Source organism: Trachemys scripta, chromosome 1, assembly GCF_013100865.1.
Source record: "Trachemys scripta elegans isolate TJP31775 chromosome 1, CAS_Tse_1.0, whole genome shotgun sequence".
Classification (NCBI taxonomy): Eukaryota; Metazoa; Chordata; order Testudines; family Emydidae; genus Trachemys; species Trachemys scripta.
Window position 1 is genome coordinate 210,694,089 of NC_048298.1, and position 20,471 is coordinate 210,714,559.

General features: G+C 40.0%; 1 protein-coding gene across 3 annotated transcripts in view; it reads right to left on the reverse strand.

Annotated features, from left to right (window-relative positions):
• CDKL5 (cyclin dependent kinase like 5) overlaps positions 1–20,471 on the reverse strand; it is a 213,508-nt gene that overhangs the window by 53,350 nt on the left and 139,687 nt on the right. For all 3 annotated transcript variants that reach the window (XM_034755895.1, XM_034755902.1, XM_034755884.1), the window contains exons 5-8: positions 18,274–18,410; positions 14,780–14,900; positions 13,257–13,316; positions 6,115–6,205 (exon numbers count right to left, since the gene is read on the reverse strand). In XM_034755895.1, coding sequence (XP_034611786.1) covers positions 6,115–6,205; positions 13,257–13,316; positions 14,780–14,900; positions 18,274–18,410 — 409 coding nt within the window. The remainder of the gene's footprint in view (positions 1–6,114; positions 6,206–13,256; positions 13,317–14,779; positions 14,901–18,273; positions 18,411–20,471) is intronic.

Below are 20,471 nucleotides of genomic sequence, written 5' to 3' on the forward strand. Positions count from 1 at the left end.
TATCTACTTATAAAAGTTCAACAAATGTTTCCAATAAGATTATCTGTTTTTTGGTGGTGCTGAATACTTGCAACTCTCATTTAGCGTATTGGGAGTTGTGTGTGCTCAGCAACTCCCAGAATCAGACCCTATAGTGACCAAATCTCTGTACTTGTAGAACATACAGCACATATAGATAATAGCATAATTTGATCATACTAACATGCTTTATTCACCTTAAATATAGGAAACTTTCAGCAGAAACTGATGGTAAAGGAAAGACTGCAATAGATACATCTGAGATTTTTTTTCTTTTTAAATATGGGGTTTTCTGGAGAATGCATCACGACTATATTTGAGCATCTCAGGGCGCGTTCACCTAACCGCCCATGATTCAGTGACTACCAAGAAGTTCAGAGCCTACCTGAATAGCAACTGCAAAACAATTTTTCCAAAGCTTGCATCAGACCTGGAAGCAGCTGTGATAGTATAATATTGAATAAAGGTATGTATGAAGCCCTATAGATGTCCAAAATAGAAGTGTCTTGTAAGAAGGCTACAGAAGTAGGTCACACTCTTGTGAAACAAGCTAGCAGTTTTTCCAGTGAGGGAAAATAAATTTTCCACTCAATAAATTGCCCTGTTCTGTTCATTCACTCTGAGGCATCTGGCACTGGCCACTGTCAGAAGATAGGATACTGGGCTAGATGGACCATTAGTTTGACCAAGGATGGCCATTCTTATGTCCACTACTCCTTAGGCTGTTGAAGCGCATGCTGTAGTTCACCTAGTCTGTGCTGAAACTGCCTGGCCTTTCATCCTACTGCTATGAGAAACAAAGGGGAGAGGAGATGCTCAAAAAGGCTTAATTCTATCTAAACAGAATGCCTGTGCTCATATCACATCTAATGCATGAAAATTCTGTTCATCCCTACTGGAGTGGTTTAAGAAAAAATACAGGTGAGTATATCATTTGGTTTAGATGATAGGCCAATACAACTTTCATCAAAATCTTTGGATGTGGTCTTAAGGGCACTTTATCTTTGACGAACTGCATGTATGGATGGCCTGCCATCAGTATGTGTTCTCCCACTGTTCTGGCTGATAGTAGTGCAACAAGAAAAGCAACCCTCTGAGAAAGGCGAGCTAGAGAGCAATTAGCTAGAGCAGTGGTTTTCAAACTGTGGTCCGCGGACCCCTGGGGGGTCCACATACTATGTCTAAGATTTCCAAAGGGACTGAGGTCTGCACCTCCATTCAAAATTTTTAGGGATCCGCAAATGAAAAAAGGTTGAAAACCACTGAGCTAAAGGCTGAAATGGCTGTCAACACTGTGGTTAAGTCCCAAACGGGAACTGCATTTTTTACAGGGGCATTAGAGACAAATAATACCTTTGAGGAATCTAACTACAATTGGATTAGAAAATACTGACTTTCCATCCATTGGAAGACGAATGGCTAGCTCGTCTGAAGACGCAATAAGTATTCCACAATGGCCTGAATCTTAGCAAACAATGGCTGAATACTTCTGCCAGCTGACTAGATTGAAAATCTCTTATATTTAGCCAAGTAAGTGGACCTTGTAGATTGCTTTCCACTACTAAGCAGGACGTGTTGGACTACACTCAAAGAAGCCTTATTTACTTGATCTAGCCATTCAACAGCCATGTCACAAGGCTCGGGCTGCTTGGGATCGAGTGCCAAATCCAAATGTGATGTTGTAACAACTGGTCTGGTACAGGTGGTAGAGGTTAGACCGAGGCTGTGGAGGTCCAAAAATCAGCACTGCCTCAGCCAACCCAAAGCAATGAGTATTATCCTGGCTTGGTCCTGCTTCAACTTGAGAATAACCTGAGGAATGGGAGGGGTTTGAGGAAACACATACATGAAGTCCGGGCCACACTTCAGCAAGAAAGCATCAGTTATTGAGTCCAGACCGAGACCTGCCCGAAAACAAAACTGATGGCATTTCTTTTTGGGTCATATAGCAAACAGATTGAATGATGGGATAACCGCAGTTCTGAAAATGATCCTCCATACTCTACTGTTGAGGAACCACTTGTGATTGCAGTAAAAGAATCTGCTGTCATGATTGGCCAAATGATTCTGAGAATCCAGTGAGTAAGTAGCCATCAGGGAGATACTTTCCCTGATGCAAAAGTACCACAGCTTCGTCATCTTTTGACAGATTTGATTGGACCAAGCCCTCCCTTGTCTGTTCACATAATACATCATGGTCCTATTGTCCATGAGAATCCAGACAGACCTTGGACATGGGGAAGGAAGGTGTGGCAGGTAGTGAAAACTGCTCAGAGCTCAAGCATGTTGATGTTCAGAGATGTCTCTCATTCTGTCCATACCTCCTGGACTTGCAAGGACTCCAAATGTGCCTCCCAACCTGACTTTGAAGCATCCATAACTATGGTGATCATTGGGGATGGGGGAAAGGGAATGCTTCTGCAAACATTATTATGATCCTACCACCATTCCATTGATCTCAGAACCATTGGCAGAACCATTGGAGGAACCCTGTCCAACTTGTCTAGCAAATGGAAATTTGGTCAATAGACTTTAGCCAGCCATGGAGAATGTGCACATGCAGCCTTCCACTTAGTAGTACGTAAGCAGATGAAGCCATGTGGCCCAAGAGTCTCAAACATATCCAGACCATAGTGGTTAGGTGGAATTTAAGGGACAAAGTTGGTAAATTACTTGAAACCTCTCTTGAGAAAAAAAGGGCATTGATTTTGTAGAATTAAGTAGGACCCCAATGAACATGATTTGTGTCTGAAGTAACATGGATTTTCTCTATTTAACGAGACCCAGATGATCAAAGAGATAGGGGATGACTTGAATGTGATTGAGAGCTTTGGTTTCTGATTTGCCCCAAACTAACCAAACATCTGTGTAAGGGAAGATGTGAATCCCTTTCTTCTCCACATGGGCAGCCACCACTTGGTAAATACATGTAGGGCCAAGGCTATTCTGAAGAGAAGCACCCTGTACTGATAACGTTGAGTCCAAATAACAAATCTCTGGAACTTCCTGTGGCTTGGTAGCACTGCCACATGAAGATCCAAGTCATCTTCTCTGAGATCCTTCCTACCTCACGAGCAAAGCAAGACAGACGGCAGAAGATTCTGGAAGTGAACCTAACTGTGGAGGATTTTCACTTTGTGGAACATTGGTCCATCTATACAGAGAGGGGGCTGTATAGTTTAGATGGCCTCCAACTCCGTAGAAGGGGAATCAATCTCCTTGGGGACAGGCTGGCTAGAGCAGTCAGGAGGGTGTTAAACTAATGGCAAAAGTGGAGGGTAAAAAGAGAAGATATGTTCACTCAGAACAATATTGAGATGTTCAGAAGAAATTTAATCAAAGAACCAAAGGACATGAAGGGAAGAAATTCTTTAATTGCCTGAGTAACAAAAAAGAGGAATTTATGAGCATAAATTCAATCTGGTGGCTATTACTGAAACCTGGTGGGATGATTCCTATGATTGAAACATTAAAATCAATGTTTAAAACCCAATAAAGAAGGATTGAATGGACAAAAGGGGTTGGGGAGTAGCATCCTACGTAAAAAATGGCATTACGTGTTTCCAGGTCACTGATAACTCAGAAGAAAATTATCTTGAATGCTTATGGATCAATGCCCTAACAGATAAAATACAAGATGGGGTACTAGTTGGTGTCTGCTATAGACCATCAAATCACACTAGGAACAGGATGACTGCCACCTTACACACCTACCTGCAGTGTATAGGGGGAAAAGCTGTGAGATCATGGGGGACTTCAATCTGCATGACAGTTCTAAAACTGCCTTGGAATTACTGAACATTACAGGTGCCAATTTCCTAACTCAGAAAGTGTTGCAGCCAAAATAGGGAAATTCTTTATTAGACCTTGTCTTAACGGATAAAAATGAATTGCCCACAGAACTGAAAATTAAAGGTAGTTTAGATACAAATGATCATGACTTGATCACATTTATAATGTGCAAGCAGAATAAAGTCCACACTGTTAATATATATATATTTGGTGCTTTAATAGGGCCAATTTCACAAAGCTGAAAACAATTATGAGCCAGATCAGCTGGGAGGAAGAATTTAATCAGAAGTAGTGGCACTAGTAGCATCCCATCATGGTAGCAGGGAGCCATGGGATGAAGGCCTTGCTCTACCCTGGACACTGGGAGAATGCTGGTGATGTTTGGAGTCCCCTCTTGATGTAGAGGGGACTCTTTTGAACTTGGAATGGTTCCTGTCCGTTTTTATGGGTTCTTGTTCATAGAAAATCCATACAGGAGAAGGAGAGTCTGAGTTCAAGGGCCTGTCCGAGATCATTGCTACCTCAGAGGCTGGTTGTGGGGCTAGATGCTGAAGGCCCTGGTGCCGAAGCAGATCATGCCACCTACTCCATGAGGTGCTACTTGAAGTGAGTCTTTCTAGAGAGCTGTTTGTTTTTGTTTAAAAAAAAAAAAAATACCGCACCTCTCTTTGATATGCCCATCACCAAGGTATAAGAGGTAGCTCAAGTGGGTATCACTGAATGGGATAGCTACCCCACACAACAAATAATGTTTGAAGCCTGGTGAAGGCACGCCATTGATCTCTCTCCTAATACTATCTAAACTAATACTAACTAATGGGTACTACTGCTAAACTTTAACCAACTATAAAGAACGAACTGCAAAAGCAAATATAGGAAAAAATTGCTAATTGCATAGTAACTGCAAGATAAACCTGACCGGGACCTTCAACTCAGGCCACACGTGGCGAGATGGAACTGAGGGGGGTTGGGGTGGCACCACCCCTAAATAAACTTGGCTGAGGCCATGAGGAGGCATAGGGCATGCATGCTGCTACAGAAAACTCTCCAGCTCTGGTTGCGTGCACCTGAGCTGAATACATGTGTGAACAACTCAAAGAAGAACTATTACTTGCGCTCTGGCTGCTCAGTGCCTGTGGCAAAGTTGCTGCCTCAATAGGCCTCCTGACTGGCTGTGATGAGGCAGCAACTTTTGCCTCAAGTTTCCTCCACTGTCTTTTGACCTTATTCTGCCATAGGAGTATTCTGACCCTCAGGCCAGACCACTCGGTAGAACCTGGCCTCTTCTGGGGCCGGAAAGTCCTACAGTAACATATACAAAAACCAAACCTACAGCTCAGCTAGGCTCAGCTGGCAGCCACCTTGTCACAGGCATGTCTCTGCTGCTTTAGACTGTGTTTCTGTGCCTTAATTGACCCCACAAGACAGGGGTTGATCCACTCCCCTCCTTATTCAGGGGCTCAGGCAGGCTCCAGGCTCAGCCTCCAGCTCACCCCCGGAGAAGCTTGTCTGATCTCCCCTTTTTCCTTCTCAGCCTTCCTTCAGGCGGCTTCTCACAATAGAGAAGTGGAGGAGTTCCCTCTAGGATTCTTCTCCCCAGATGGGCTCTTTATTGAAACCAGCCCTGCTCTCCCTTAGCTATTTCGAATTAATCCTGGCCCATCTTTCAGGTGTTGCAGGCAGGTTAATTGACCTCTCAGGCCCATATTAACTCTTTCACATCACATTACAGAACCTTATGTGAAATGAACCGATGGCCTGCCACATGGACTTATGTCCTCCTGGCCAACAAAGAGACACCCTTAAAACTGACACCTTGCTTATTAGCCATCTCTGCAGAGCTGGCAAAGATGAAATGGAGACTGAAGTACGCTCTCAAGCCAGAGTGGTGGGATCCCTCTAAGGGTGAGGAATGTTAGCAGTGCAGCGTGGAGCACTGTCTGTGCTGTATCCATTCTGTGGCTAACAAAACATTTCACACTCCAGGTCTGTTAATCCAGCACCTTTCACAAGCACTAAATACCTTTTTTTAAAAAAATAAAGAGATGGTTTAAAACATAGTTATGATAATTTACTAATATGTAAACCTGAATCAAGATAGCAATTTGTTCAAAATGTGCTATCATATCATAGCACTCAAGCCACCTTACAAGAAGCATAATCCATAGTAATTAATGAGACATAATCAATTTATTAACCAACTACCATACCCAATGGTTGATCCTCACAAAAGTACTTGAGTAAATGCATTGGGTCATACAAGATTTAGATCTCAGAGCTATTACTTCTGGAAAGTGTACTTACCCAAGCAAGAGTTCAGGTGAACGGTACCACCTGGTGGCCACATATTCTGTATAGTTTGCATTGCTTCCTTCTGATAGATTCCGAGCAAAGCCTGCAAAAAAGATAATACAAAAGATTATGTCTCCACCTAAATGAAGATTTACATACTACTATTGATTATTGTATTAAAGGTCAAATCAATTTTTCGTATCATCTGATTTAAAATGAATGCCTTAAATAAGTATTAAGTATAACTGATTAGTGTTACATATTTCATTGTTACCCTATTGTTTCTTAAATATATGCATATGTTCATGTATTGGTGAAAATCTGTGTTTCTGCTTCACTGACAAGTTCAACTGGCATCTGTCCCACAGAGGTCTATGCTTTTGGGTCTTCACCAGCATGGAACATTGTTGGATTGTTTAAACGGCCTCTCAGGAGGTTGCACTAGCTATATTCAAACTTAGATACTAAGTCTCATTGTGAAATCCCATATGCAGCAGGAAAAGACATGTATCTGTAGAAGAAAGTTAGCGCTCTAACATACTCCGTGAGTAGCGGGCTCACCAATAAGTGCTGCTTCTAGACACAGATTACAAATATGGTAAGGAAGGTCTTCGGTCTTTGACTGGCCAAACGACTCCATCTACTCCTTTTACATGAGAACCTAGCCACACAGATTCATACATTGGTCACTTTCATGTTAGACTACTACAACTTATCGGGTTGAATATAACTACCACCCAAAAACTACAACCCATCAAAGGCCAGGACAAAGGCCTGCAGCAGCCATCAAAGGCCAGGACAAACACTTCATACGATGCTCAGCACACAACACTGGCTTCCTATCTGTTTGAGAACCAAATTTAACACAAGACTCTTAATGGATTAGGATCAGAGTCTCCCAGAGGCCATTAGTGTTTGTTTAGCACCAATAATGCGCTATATATTTGCAACTATACAAAGATGGTACCTGTAAGCAAGAGTTTCCAAAACAGACACAAAGAGGATGGTATATTAGAAAATCCAAAAGGAGGAATAATTTTGAATTTTTAAATATTGTTACCCATCCACAACCCACCAAGTCAGCTGAATATCACAGGAAAACTCCAGCTGGTAAAGCCAATAATAAACACTTTAGGACAGATATTGTCAACATTTTTGTAAAGTGCCAAGCATGCTGTCATTGCTTGCTTGCTTGCTAGCTAGCTAAATAATTAATCAATCAATCAGGCAGGACTGGAGCCAGACAGATCTCAGCAACTAAACTCTGCATGTGGAACTCCTTACCAGAGAATAAATTGAGTCTAGTTATGTAATTCAAACTGAAATGCAGAGGCAAAATATTCATAACTCTCTCCTCCTGAGATATGGCTTTAGGGCCTGATAGACAGCCCACTGAAATCAAACTACAGAGTTCTTCCATTGGTTTGTAAGTGAGGAAGAAAGAATAAAAACTCTGGAATCCAGAAGAGCCTCAGAGCAGAGTTTCACTTTTGGACTTAGTAACTGCTCTCCCTCTCTGCTTTTGAATGCTCAGGTGGCAGCAGCACCTTCTTCTTTCCCCTACCACCCTTCTTCTGTGTTTGCAAAGGCTGTGATCTTTATTCTGGATGCAGATCTCATTTCAGACCTTAGTCAGGCAGAGCTCAAATCCATGGTCCTCCAGGACATACTAAGTTCCACCCATTCTCCTAGATCTTTGAATAGAAGATGGATAGCACAAATTATTTTTAGTCTGTTGGGTTGAGTTGATGATAAATTTGTTATTGATATAGGATTCATTTTATACTTGTGAAAAAAATTATATTATTGTCCATGTGCTTAGAGTTGGAACTGGGTCATTTTCTAAACCTAAAATTAATTAAATAAATATGTATAATTGCATAAATACACAGACAGTACTGCCTCAGCCAAAGGTGACATGGACCATCATATTAATCATGTAAATGAAAAACCTTTCATTATAAGCTTGGAAGAGAGAAGCAAGAGAAGAAAATTCCTTTCAGCCCCAGGCTGGGTGCTGGTTGTTTGACAGGAACACAATTCTGATACAGCAAAAGAATGAAAAATATCAACAAATCATAGTCAAGGAAGGATCTTCCATCCAAGCCAGCCCGCAGGAACTGAAAGGGAACTTGGTCATAATCAGGGATGCCTGGAAACACTGAATATCCATCATCAGCTAATGCAATCTTGAGGAAAATAAACAACTGACTGTAAAAATGCTCAGCTTTGACATGGTACAGCAATGGGAAAGGAAAATTAATACTATAGGCTTAATAAGTACACTGCTTATGTGAGAATCCACTTGATGGCAACCTGATTCTATCATATTACACTGGAAGATGGCTTACAAAATCCTTGACTGCTTGACACCTTTCTAAGAGGCACCCCACTGTCTATATTGTAAAGTGGCCTCAATTGGCAACAGATATATGTGGTTGTTTCTAAGTTTAACTATTAAAGTAATTCTACCACCACCCTTCTTTTCACCCCCCCCCCTTTGCTAGTTACCCTAACTTTTATCATAACTAAAATTTTGATAACATTTTTGTGACAGGGACTTTGTCTTTTACTTGCTTTGTAATTTTTTCCTGTCAATTTAGGACTATACAAAAGCATCTAGCACACTTCTGCACACTCTCTGAAAACTGCATCCGAGTGCTTTAGCACATAAATTACACCACAAGTAGCAGTGTATTCAACACATGAAAGCAACACATGCTAATAAAAAGTCCATGTACCTGCCACAGTGCAGATGTTTAAGTGATAGGATGCCCCAACACAGTGGCAACAGGACAAACCTATATGATCTCATTATGTTGCTGAAGATCTACTAACACATCACTTCTCTTGTCCCAGTGGCTTCTTATACATCTCTACAAATTCACTGTACTGTGTTCTGTACATATATGGTGGTGTGTAATATTAGGCTTGTGTGTAATAGTTGCCTGGATGTGTTGTGTGGGCGTAGTTTCTGCCAATAGGAATGAAGAAAGGAACAGTACTGAGTGTAGACTGATTGCAACAGATGTATCTGATTATTGCTGGAAGCTTTCTGGCATTCCAATTGGTGTATCGGCTGTGTTGATAGAATTCCCACCTCATTGCCAGAGCCTCTTGTCCGAACAGTCTCCTAATATCTCCATGGTATTGGTCATCATGTGGTGCATAAGCATGTTGACGTATGACAGCTTGTTCAGTACTGTGACACAGGCCGTATGGTATTCACAGCATTTTAATAAAGGAGCCAACCACCACTCCACAAAACATCTGCGTACAATTAACATAACATTCCTGTTCTGTCCCCACCCAATTTCCCCGTAGTAAAAAAGAAGGCAGGATATGCTATGACTATTATTTTTGCAGTGTGCAGGGGTTTGTGAACACGTGTGCTAATGCAGTTGTGGTTCTCTCTGGCCATACTTTGAGAATACAGTGGCTTTTCTGATTAGTGTACCAAGCATCTTCTGGACAAAGTAATAGGACCAGCCTCTGGCACCTATTATTTCAATCACTTTTGTATCAGTCTCTTTATCCTACACGATCCATGTTTCCATTCATACATAGCATTACCAGTGTTTACCAGTGTGCAGGGGGATTACTGTCATTCAATTCCATTTAGGCATGAACAGTTTACATGCCAGACTCAATAGTCTCAATTCCATCTTTAAAAAAACCTCACAGTAAAAGATACTGTCTTAATTATCCATTTCTCAATGGCTTTGTCTATGCTAAGATTTAAGGTGTGATGCTGGCACATGTTAGCTAACATATGCTAATTAATACGTTGAAAATGTCTAGTGTAGACAAAACTTTAACTAGACCAGTTCAGCTTTGTCTACACTAGACATTTACTATGTATTGATTTGCATGTATTATCTAACATCACACCTTTAAATTCTAGTCTAAAGAAAGAAGGACAATATGTGCTTGAAACCTATATGGTTTCAAAGTGCAATAAAAGCGTGCTTACTGGAATTGGTTGTATTAAGTAATGGCTTAATCTAGTCCAGAGGTAATCAATTTTTTTGGTCAAGGTCAAAATTTCTTGGCCAAGACATAGTCAAGATCCAGACTCCAGAGACAGTACTAAAAACAAACCATCAACAACGAAGATAATAATAAGTAAATAAAAAGATGTTGGGGTCTGTTCAAAAGCATCTGGTGGTCCAGATTTGGCTTCTACTCTGTCTATTGACTATGCCGATCCTAGTCTAACATTGTCTCTTTGTAGTAAAACTGAGTGAAGCTACTATAACTAATTCCAAATTAAGCAAAAGCAAATAAGCTTTCCTTTGTGATTTCAGTTCAACCAAACCTGAAATACAAAGCAAAATTCCAAGCATGTTATTCTATATAAATATAAATATATAAAAAAAGAGTTAGCATGAAAGGGATTAGGTACTGGCGCATTATGGTATGGCTTTCTTTTCTACTTAATGTAGGTAAAGTCTGGCCACTATTTATGGGGAATAAAATCACTGTGCTTACAGACTATATGAAGTAGCGTAATTGCTTGAGACAAGCCAGGATTCATCGTTATCAGTCTCTTAGTGGCAAAGCTGTCAACCAAAATATGAACACGTTTGCTTGGATTTTCATTTCCCTACAAAACTGTTCCATCCTTTCAGGTCTATGAATTCCTTTCTGGTGTAAAATAAATTGAGCTTAATTGAGACACTTCAATTTTGACTGAAGATTTCTGGGCTCGTCATTTGTTGGAACGTGTAGTGTCTGTTGCCTATCCAGTCTTGGCTCACGCTAGCCGCTGCTCCAATTTCCCCTCTCAGTAATTCACAAAGGCTTTCATGTGTGCAACACCACCTCTAGAGATCTGGTTTACTCACAACATTCAAATGGGAAAACAAAACTCCCTAAAACTCCCTGGCTTTTCCTTCAGCCAAATGTTCATACACTTCAGCCTTGCTGGTTGGAACAGGGTCTCAGAACAGCTCAGGCCCTGTCCCTAGGAGCTAAGAAAAGCCTTTGCGTAGGGCTGCTCGCACCATCATTCTGCTCCCTATCAAGCAGCCACTCCCTATCTGAAGTCTCTCTGTGGAGAACCCAAGGCCTCTTCTGGCTCTCTGCAGAGATCTCTTATGACCCAGATGCCTGATTTAGCCACGTGACCCATTTGTCACATAGAATCATAGAATATCAGGGTTGGAAGGGATCTCAGGAGTTCAACCCCCTGCTCAAAGCAGGACCAATTCCCAACTAAATCATCCCAGCCAGGGCTTTGTCAAGCCTGACCTTAAAAACCTCTAAGGATGGAGATTCCACCACCTCCCTAGGTAACCCATTCCAGTGCTTCACCACCCTCCTAGTGAAAAAGTTTTTCCTAATATCCAACCTAAACTTCCCCAACTGCAACTTGAGACCATTACTCCTTGTTCTGCCATCAGGTACCACTGAGAACAGTCTAGATCCATCCTCTTTGGAATCTCCTTTCAGGTAGTTGAAGGCTGCTATCAAATCTCCCCTCATTCTTCTCTTCTGCAGACTAAACAATCCCAGTTCCCTCAGCCTCCACTCATAAGTCATGTGCTCCAGCCCCCTAATCATTTTTGTTGCCCTCTGCTGGACTCTTTCCAATTTTTCCATATCCTTCTTGTAGTGTGGGGCCCAAAACTGGACACAGTACTCCAGATGAGGCCTCACCAATGTCGAATAGAGGGGAATGATCACGTCCCTCGATCTGCTGGCAATGCCCCTACTTATACAGCCCAAAATGCCGTTAGCCTTCTTGGCAATAAAGGCACACTGTTGACTCACATCCAGCTTCTCGTCCACTGTAACCCTTAGGTCCTTTTCTGCAGAACTGCTTCCTAGCCATTCGGTCCCTAGTCTGTAACAGTGCATGGGATTCTTCTGTCCTAAGTGGAGGATTCTGCATTTGTCCTTGTTGAACCTCATCAGGTTTCTTGTGGCCCAATCCTCTAATTTGTCTAGGTCCCTCTATATCCTGTCCCTACCCTCCAGCATATCTACCACTCCTCCCAGTTTAGTGTCATCTGCAAACTTGCTGAGAGTGCAATCCACACCATCCTCCAGATCATTAACATTCATTTTCTCATCCTGGGGAGGCAAGCTGCGTGTCATAAATAAGGCTAGGACCCATCTTCCTTTAAAAAGAGACTTGCTGCCTGTGAAAGCATGTTTAAGCAAAAATGGTTTGTGGGTTTTTTTTGCAGTTTTGTTTTCTGAACAGCTCCTCCTCTTGGCCAAAATTAAAGAGGTTTGATTGGCAACTGGCATGGAAATAGCCCTCGCCAAGGAATGCCCTCGAGTACTCCTGTAAAATTGGTTTTCATTTGACTGGGTTAACGAAATTGTAAACTCGTTATGGACATAACAGTGTTTTACTCTGCGGTAATAAAGCACACAGCAAAACGGGGCCTGATCTTGACTGGGGCTCAATAGGGACTACTCACATGTGTAAAGTTGCTCAGTACTTAAGGCTTTGCAGAATTAGAGCCTAAAGAGACATAGTTAAGCACTCACAAGTCAGGAAATGCCATACTTAAAGTTGCACATGACCATAAGTCTGTCTCCTCGGCACATATATTACAGTGCAGTCTTTAATTATATGATCGCATATGGTTTTTCAAATACAGTATCATACTTTTTCTTCTTTCAAGCCTAAAGACATGTGTAGAATCTTGTAATATGGTGTACTATTTCATGTATGTCAGGCAGTCCACAAAAAACATTTATATACAGTAAACCAATACTTATTCAACATACTAAATTATTTATGATACAACAAAGAGTAATGAAAAATTACTGATGCGTGGGCCAAATAGGTCCACACAGTTAAGCATGCCTCATACTGGATTCATCCTCTGAACTGCACATAAGGAAATCTTTGCCAATAGTTGAAAAGGAAATGAATATTATAGGAATATGTCAACCAATCTTTGGGAACCATACTTTATTTATAGAATGAGTATATTTAAAAACATACTTAACAGGTCCAAATCAAAAGTTAGAGATCTTTACAAATTAATGTGCTACCCAGAAATATGAACATAATGAATACTGACCACTAAAATGTGCTCAAAATACACATGCTGGAGAACTTGCAGATAAACAATGTGGAATTTTTAAGGTAAAAAGTGCTTCTTTCAAAAAATAAAAAGTAAGCAACTTACCAAAGTCACACAGCTTCAGAACGTCACAGTGGCTTATTAAGAGATTTTCTGGTTTGATATCTGAAATATCAGAGTAAGAGAAAAAAAAAAGTAAGACAGTTCCTAACGTCCATTTTTAATTTTCAACTTATTTAATTGTAAGAGAATTACAGTTATTCATACAGTGATAACAAAAATAGACCACAGTAGAAAGTACTTGTAATCTGTACAACTAATTTTCAAACAATCCTGTAATTTTCTAAAGATGTAGAATTCATAGCTTCTGTATTGTGGTTTCTTTTTAAAAATTTCTCAGAAGAAACATGGGAAGAGTAAATCCGCACTTGCACTTATGCAAGGCCACAAAATCAACTTGTGCATGTGGAAATGTCATTAATTACCCAGTTTATTAGCAAAATGTAGGAAAATGTATAAGCTCAATATTTGTACACTTAAAATTACCTTCTGGGGCTCATTGTGTTTGTCTTCTAGAAATATTTTTGCTCTAGTTTCATAAACATATTGTTTACTCAGATACATTTTGTATAGTACCTATTGAGTGCATGCAACCTGTATACAGTAGTTACATTTTTACAACGTACTTGAGAAAAGCTCTCTCCCCTGTATTTCATATTGAAATCATCCATTGGGGGAGGGAAAAAAACAAACAAACAAACAAACAAAAAAACCATGCACCTTGTGGAACCACACTGGAAAACAAGGCTTTATAAAGTAAGAAGATAATAAAATTAGATAAAGTCTCACCTTACAGTACGTGTTACACAAATAATAAAGGATAAAGAGCAAGAGGGGAAAATGTGAGTCTTAATAAACATTTTCATAATTCCTTTTCCTTTGGCAAGGTCTCCATTGTAATTTTGTCTCATTATGCAAATGGTACAATTTTGTCTCTAATGATACCCAGGAGACAGCAGCCTATGATATTGATGAACAATATTTTAAAGTAGTCTTAGGGATCCCATGCTTTTGGTGGCTTCTAGGGAGAAACTTCAGCAGTCTTGTTTGAAGAGAAGTCTGTCTGCATAGGTATTTATATGCAGGGGCGGCTCTATGTATTTTGCTGTGCCAAGCACGGCAGTCAGGCCGCCTTCGGTGGCATGCCTGCGGGAGGTCTGCCAGTCCCGCGCCTTCGGCGTACCCACCGCCAAATTGCCACTGAAACCACGAGACCGGCGGACCTCCTGCAGGCATGCCGCCAAAGGCAGCCTGACTGCCGCCCTCACGGCGACCAGTAGGCTGCCCCCCACGGCTTGCCACCCCAGGCACACACTTGATGCGCTGGTGCCTGGAGCATCCCTGCTAATATGGTAGTATCTGAAGTCATTTAGGTGACTTCAGGGCTTAGCTAAATTGAAACAATTTTTCTATACCCACTTAAATATGGTTTGTTTTAATAGAAACTTTTTGTTTAAAGTAAATCCAAACACATTTATGATAATATTTACAAGCTGTAGCTCTTTTCCCTATAAAAAGAAAATTACAACAAGGGGTTCATTTCCATGTGGAAAGCTATACACACTTACCTCTATGAACAATGTCATTCTTATGACACCAGTGAATCGCTTTGATTAATTGGTAGATATAGCTTTTTACTTTTTCAGGTGGAACTCCATTCGGCATTTCTTCTAGCAATTCAAGCATATTCTAAAATGTTTAAAATATAGATATTAATTGCTAAAAGTAACTTGACCCATAATATGATTCTAACATACTAAAGTACCATAATCATGCCAGTAAATCTAGCTCCGCAAACCAGCAGTTTAATATCCAAGGGCCATAATCTAGCCATATATAGCCGGCTTTCATTCTAGACAAAAATCTAGTGAATACCATCTTCTGTAAAGGTAAACTAAAAGGCTCTTGTTAAAATATAACTGCTTAAACCCCCAAATAATTAGCAGACTTATAGATTTAAACTTTTGCTCATTTTATTTACAAATAATTTCTTAGAACAGAATTCCCCTGCATAGTGTGACAACATGAACATTTCTCTAAAGCAGAGCATTTTACTAAATACCCTGCAATAGTTTATGCCAGTGCTTCCTAAATTTTTCAGCCAACTGTACCAGTTTCACATACTAAGGCCTTGTCTACACACAAAATTACACTGCTTTAACTATGCCCATATAGCTACCTATTCCCATAGGGAAGGGAAAATAAACTGTAGCAGTATAAGGCACATTTACAGAATTTACATTTACACTGACATAACTGTGTCCACACTAAATGGTTGTACCAATTTAACTATTTCAGTAGAAAAAAAAATCAGACCCCCTAACCAAAATAGTTATATTGGTACAAAACTCTTGTGTAGCTAAGGCCTGAGATTTCAATTATACTGGCAAAGGCCTGCTACCTCCCAATCAACTTTGTGTGCAGAAATGTACAATAGAGATTAGTCTACGCTAAATCCCATTTGAATGGGTGGTAGGCAGCAGCTGCTCTCTAGAGTACAGTTTCATTAAGGTAGGAAAAGGAATATGAAATCATCAGCCTCAAAAGCCTGAAGTACCATTACTTGAACATATACCAATAGTTAATCACTGCTTATGGTGCTTGCAAGGGAAACAGAAAATTCTGATCCCTGTGCTGGAAAATGGGAAAAAAAATATTTTTGGATATTTTGTTTTCCACAAAGTATACAGTTACTGATTTGGGAATTTACACAGATTTTAATATTTTCAAAAGCATTTCACTTCACCTTTGGTGCACATTATCTTCTACTTTACAATCTAGTTTTGAGGTTATTCTTGGAAGCTGTCTTAATGTATGTATACAAAATACAAAGCATACACTAAAATCAAAGTATTTTTTTTAAATGTGGTAGTATTCCAAAGGCACTTGAATGCTTTTCAATCTATTGATAGATTTAGTAATTTAAGATATGGGGTATGGGTTTTGTTAAATCCATATCTACAACATGGATAAATGATTACAGATATGTCTATTAAGACACTGTAATGGATTTAGACAACAGTACTGTTCACTAGGAGGTACTGTAAAAACCTGGACAAATCAGACAGTAAATTCCTTAGTGTTCTAATCTGAACAAGAATAGCAGTATCAAGTGGGTGAAGCATAATCCTATATGCTTATTGACAACATCAGCTAAGGAGATGATGGAAAAAGAAGACTAGTTAATTTGGATTAGTGTAATCTGGATTTTAGTATTGCAGAGATAATACTCTTTAAAGGACAAAATGTGCTCATCAACCAGCCGAGAGGCTAAACAGAAATTGGCTAACTGTACAACGTTTTCTTCAATTCTTCTCCCTCTGCCTCACTTAAAATATAAGAATTGTCTACACATTTATCATGGCCCTGAAGAATATCTGTAAGGGTCTGTGGAATTCATTTAACACATTCTGAAAGCAAGAATCATTTATAAACTGCTAAGTGTAATTGAAAATAGAGATGATAATTACAACAGCAATGATATCAAGCAAAAATTATACATAGCAGCTACCCTCATGATTTTTACTTTTTATTAACGTAAAATGTTATGTTGGGTCACAAAAATACATTTCCTTCCTAACACAGGAAGGAAATGAATAATAGAAACATGTGAAACCTACTGTATTCTCTTGATATTTATTAATAATTCAAAATGTGATTATTAAAATACACAGTTGAAATATTCATCTTTTTCCTTATGCTGGTCTTCTGTACTTTTGGTATAGTAGTTTTAGCAATGTCAGCATTAATAAAAAACTATATAAAGTGAATAACTACAAATATAACTAAATATACAGCATTGTCCATATCCACATTTTTATACACACATACAGCTAACTTACAGAAGACTGCACTGATCATAGTGAGCACAGGTTAATTAAAGCAGGAACTTTAGAATCCAGACATTAAGGCTAGACAGGAATTAATGCAGTAGGAATTAACTGATTGTCAGGTAGTGCATAACAAAACTTATGGACAAAGAACCAGAATATGCAATATAGGACTTAGTGTCACCTCACCCTAGATGTAAAATGATCATCACATGATCATTTTATAATCTCAGATAAGGCAAGCAGGTAATGGTTAGGAGTCTCATGAATACTCATACAGGAAGCACTGCACACCTTGTTAGCTACAAATACGGGCAGGAAGGACTATATATATAGATATAGATAGATATAGATATAGATATAGATATAGATAGATATATATAGGGGCATTAAACTGAGGAGGACTAGTTCCAAGCTGGTCCACAGCACAGCACCAGAAGGACATAAAATTATGATTTTAGGAAAGAAAGCAAGGGCAGATGAAGTGGTTTTTTTTTTTTGTTTTTTTCAAATGAAAAAAGACAGAAACCAGAGTCTAGAATACAGAGCTACTGCATACTCTTGCCCTATAGGGCTTACACAAATAGCAGATAACTATTCTGTCCTGGGCTGTCTCTCCTGAGAAGCAGATCAAGGTGTAATGGGTTCTGATGCAGTCAGGGATGGAAGGAATTTAAGGTCAGTCATAAGGAGATTTTGTGAGGTCCTACAATTTAGTTCATTTCAAATATTTCAAACTGTCTTCCAAAGATTAGATTTCTATGTGGAAAAAAAAATAAGAGCAACCCCATTTTTAAAAAAAAGAGGAGAAAGAAAGAACCAACAGTTACATGAGGACAAGCAATCTATGTTCCCGTTTCGGAAAACACACTATAGAAGGAATCTTGAGGTAAACACTTGACAATCATTCAACCTTCAAATTAAACTGGTTTATGGACCTTTGGGCAAAAGAACAAACAACCCTTTCTCAAATGACACATATTCCAGTCTAATAATGCTTGTTTGATTTAGTGTCTTCACTGTACTATGTAAATATTACTTATGTCATTTGTGTAATTTTCGTAGCAGAAGAAGGGACAACATATATACATTCTGTTTAAATTTTATTTAATTTCTTGGTTTCCCATTCCTAGATTAAAATAGCTTCATTTTTAGAGTTCAAATCCCTGTATTTATTGTTCATAAATTACTTGATGATTTTGCCCTGAAAGAGATGTAAAAGATCAACTCACTTTTTCCACATATTCAAACACTAAATATAATTTTCCTCTTCTTCTGAAAGCTTCCTTCAGCTCCACTATGTTTTCCTGTTTCAAAGTGCGAAGCATTTTAAGCTCTCGTAAAGTGGTTTCTTTGACTTCTTCATTTTCTAGAATATAAACAATGGTAAGTGTGGTAAAACAAAACTTAGTACTAAGCAACAATAACCTTAGTAATCAAAGTTAACAATCTATACACTAATGTACAAAATTCAGTGGACACTCACAGTAAAAAGCAATCTAAAAAACTGTAAGCTATTTAAGTGATTTGGGTACTAAATATATCTGCCAGTCCACATATAAAACTATTATAATGGACTTCAAGCACTCTAGTTTTAAACATTCCAAGAATAATCACTGCACACTTCTCTCTCTCTGATACCACTGATGAAGGTTTAGGATTTAACTTGGGCTCCCTCTGCTGCTTGGCTGGCTCTGCATCAGAAGAGGGAAAATATTGTACAATCATGTGTAAACTTGATATCCCCAGGGGCAGCTTTATGTTTTTTGCCGCCCCAAGCACAGCTGTCAGGCAGCTTTTGGCGGCATGCCTACGGGAGGTACGCCGGTGCCGGGCCTTCAGTGTCCCTGCCGCCGAAGCCGCAGGACCAGCAGACCTCCCGCAGGCATGCTGCCGAACGCAGCCAGGCTGCCGCCCTCACAGCGACTGGCAGGCTGCCCCCTGTGGCTTGCCGCCCCAGGCACGCGCTTGCTGTACTGGTGCCTGGAGCCGCCCCTGGATATCCCTCACTCCACCGCTCTTCAAATTTTTGGTTATCCGACAATTGTTTGCATTTACATGCTTTTCATCCTGAAGAATCTTAGCATGTGTTACCAATTATGTGTACACAGTGGACAGCATCAATGAAGTGGGAACTCAGTGCATAGCACGCTGCAAACAGTGGGGATAAAGGGCCATTTTTGGCCAACAATTTAAGGACAAACCCATACCACTCTGAAAAGTACCATAGATCTCTACCAGCCCTGTGGAGGAAAACAGAGCAGAGCACACAGAATTTCTGTTCTAAACATTTCACACAAAAGACTTTCAATATAGTGTTCAATGATACAGATACTCAATTCATCCATCTCAGAAGGCGCAAGGGCTAAAGTTGATGTAGTAAAGATTTGAACCGGTTGTTCTACAGCATCTAGGATTTCAATCTTAGATGACTTCTTTTAGAGTCTAAGCTCTTTAAGATAGGGACTGTCGTTTACTATAAGTTAGCATAATGGGGCTCTGACCTGGCTGTCCTCTGGGCAATAATGCAGTATAAATGTTAACTTAAAATAATAAATAAATAAAGCAAGCCAGTCAGCCATTGTCTTCCATACTGTTAGGCTTGACAACATTCGTGTTTTTTTTTCCAGTGGATTATATTGATGTTTGGTTTAAAGCTTTTTTGGTTTTTATTGATTTATATGTATGGTGAAATTTATGTTGATTTGTGACATTTACTGACAAAAAGAAAGAAAAAAGAAAAAGATAATCATGCGTTCTATAAGTCACTCAACGAGGAGGAGGGATAGCTCAGTGGTTTGAGCATTGGCCTGCTAAACCCAGGGTTGTGAATTCAATCCTTGAGGGGGCCATTTAGAGATCTGGGGCAAAAATCTGTCTGGTCCTGATTGGTCCTGCTTTGAGCAGGGGGTTGGACTAGATTGACTTCCGGAGGTCCCTTCCAACCCTGACAGTCTAGGATTCTAGTTCCTGAAATCTGGGCAGAATAAGCATCCTGTGGAGAGCTCAGAGACTGTTGTTTTCTACAATGGGGTTCTCTCTTCAACAGCCAGCTCCAGTTCTGAAAAACTATTCCGAAATATTGTGATTTGTTTGATAGGGATAATCACAATTCATTTCAGCCAGTATTTTCTGCTTCAGGTATAAAACAGGACTTGTGTATGACAAAGCTAAAAGACTTGCTGAATACATTATCCAGGCATCTTGGTGTTGGTCAGAGTTTGCACTGGATGAAGTGACACAGAGGTAAATTTAGGGTTACCATACGTCCGGATTTTCCCGGACATGTCCGGCTTTTGGGGGCTCAAATCCCCGTCCGGGGGGAAATCCCCAAAAGCCGGGCATGTCCAGGAAAATCGGGAGGCTCGGCTGGGGCCTCTTTGTGCGGGGCCGGGGGCATGGTGCCGGGCCGGGCCGGGAGCCGGGGAGC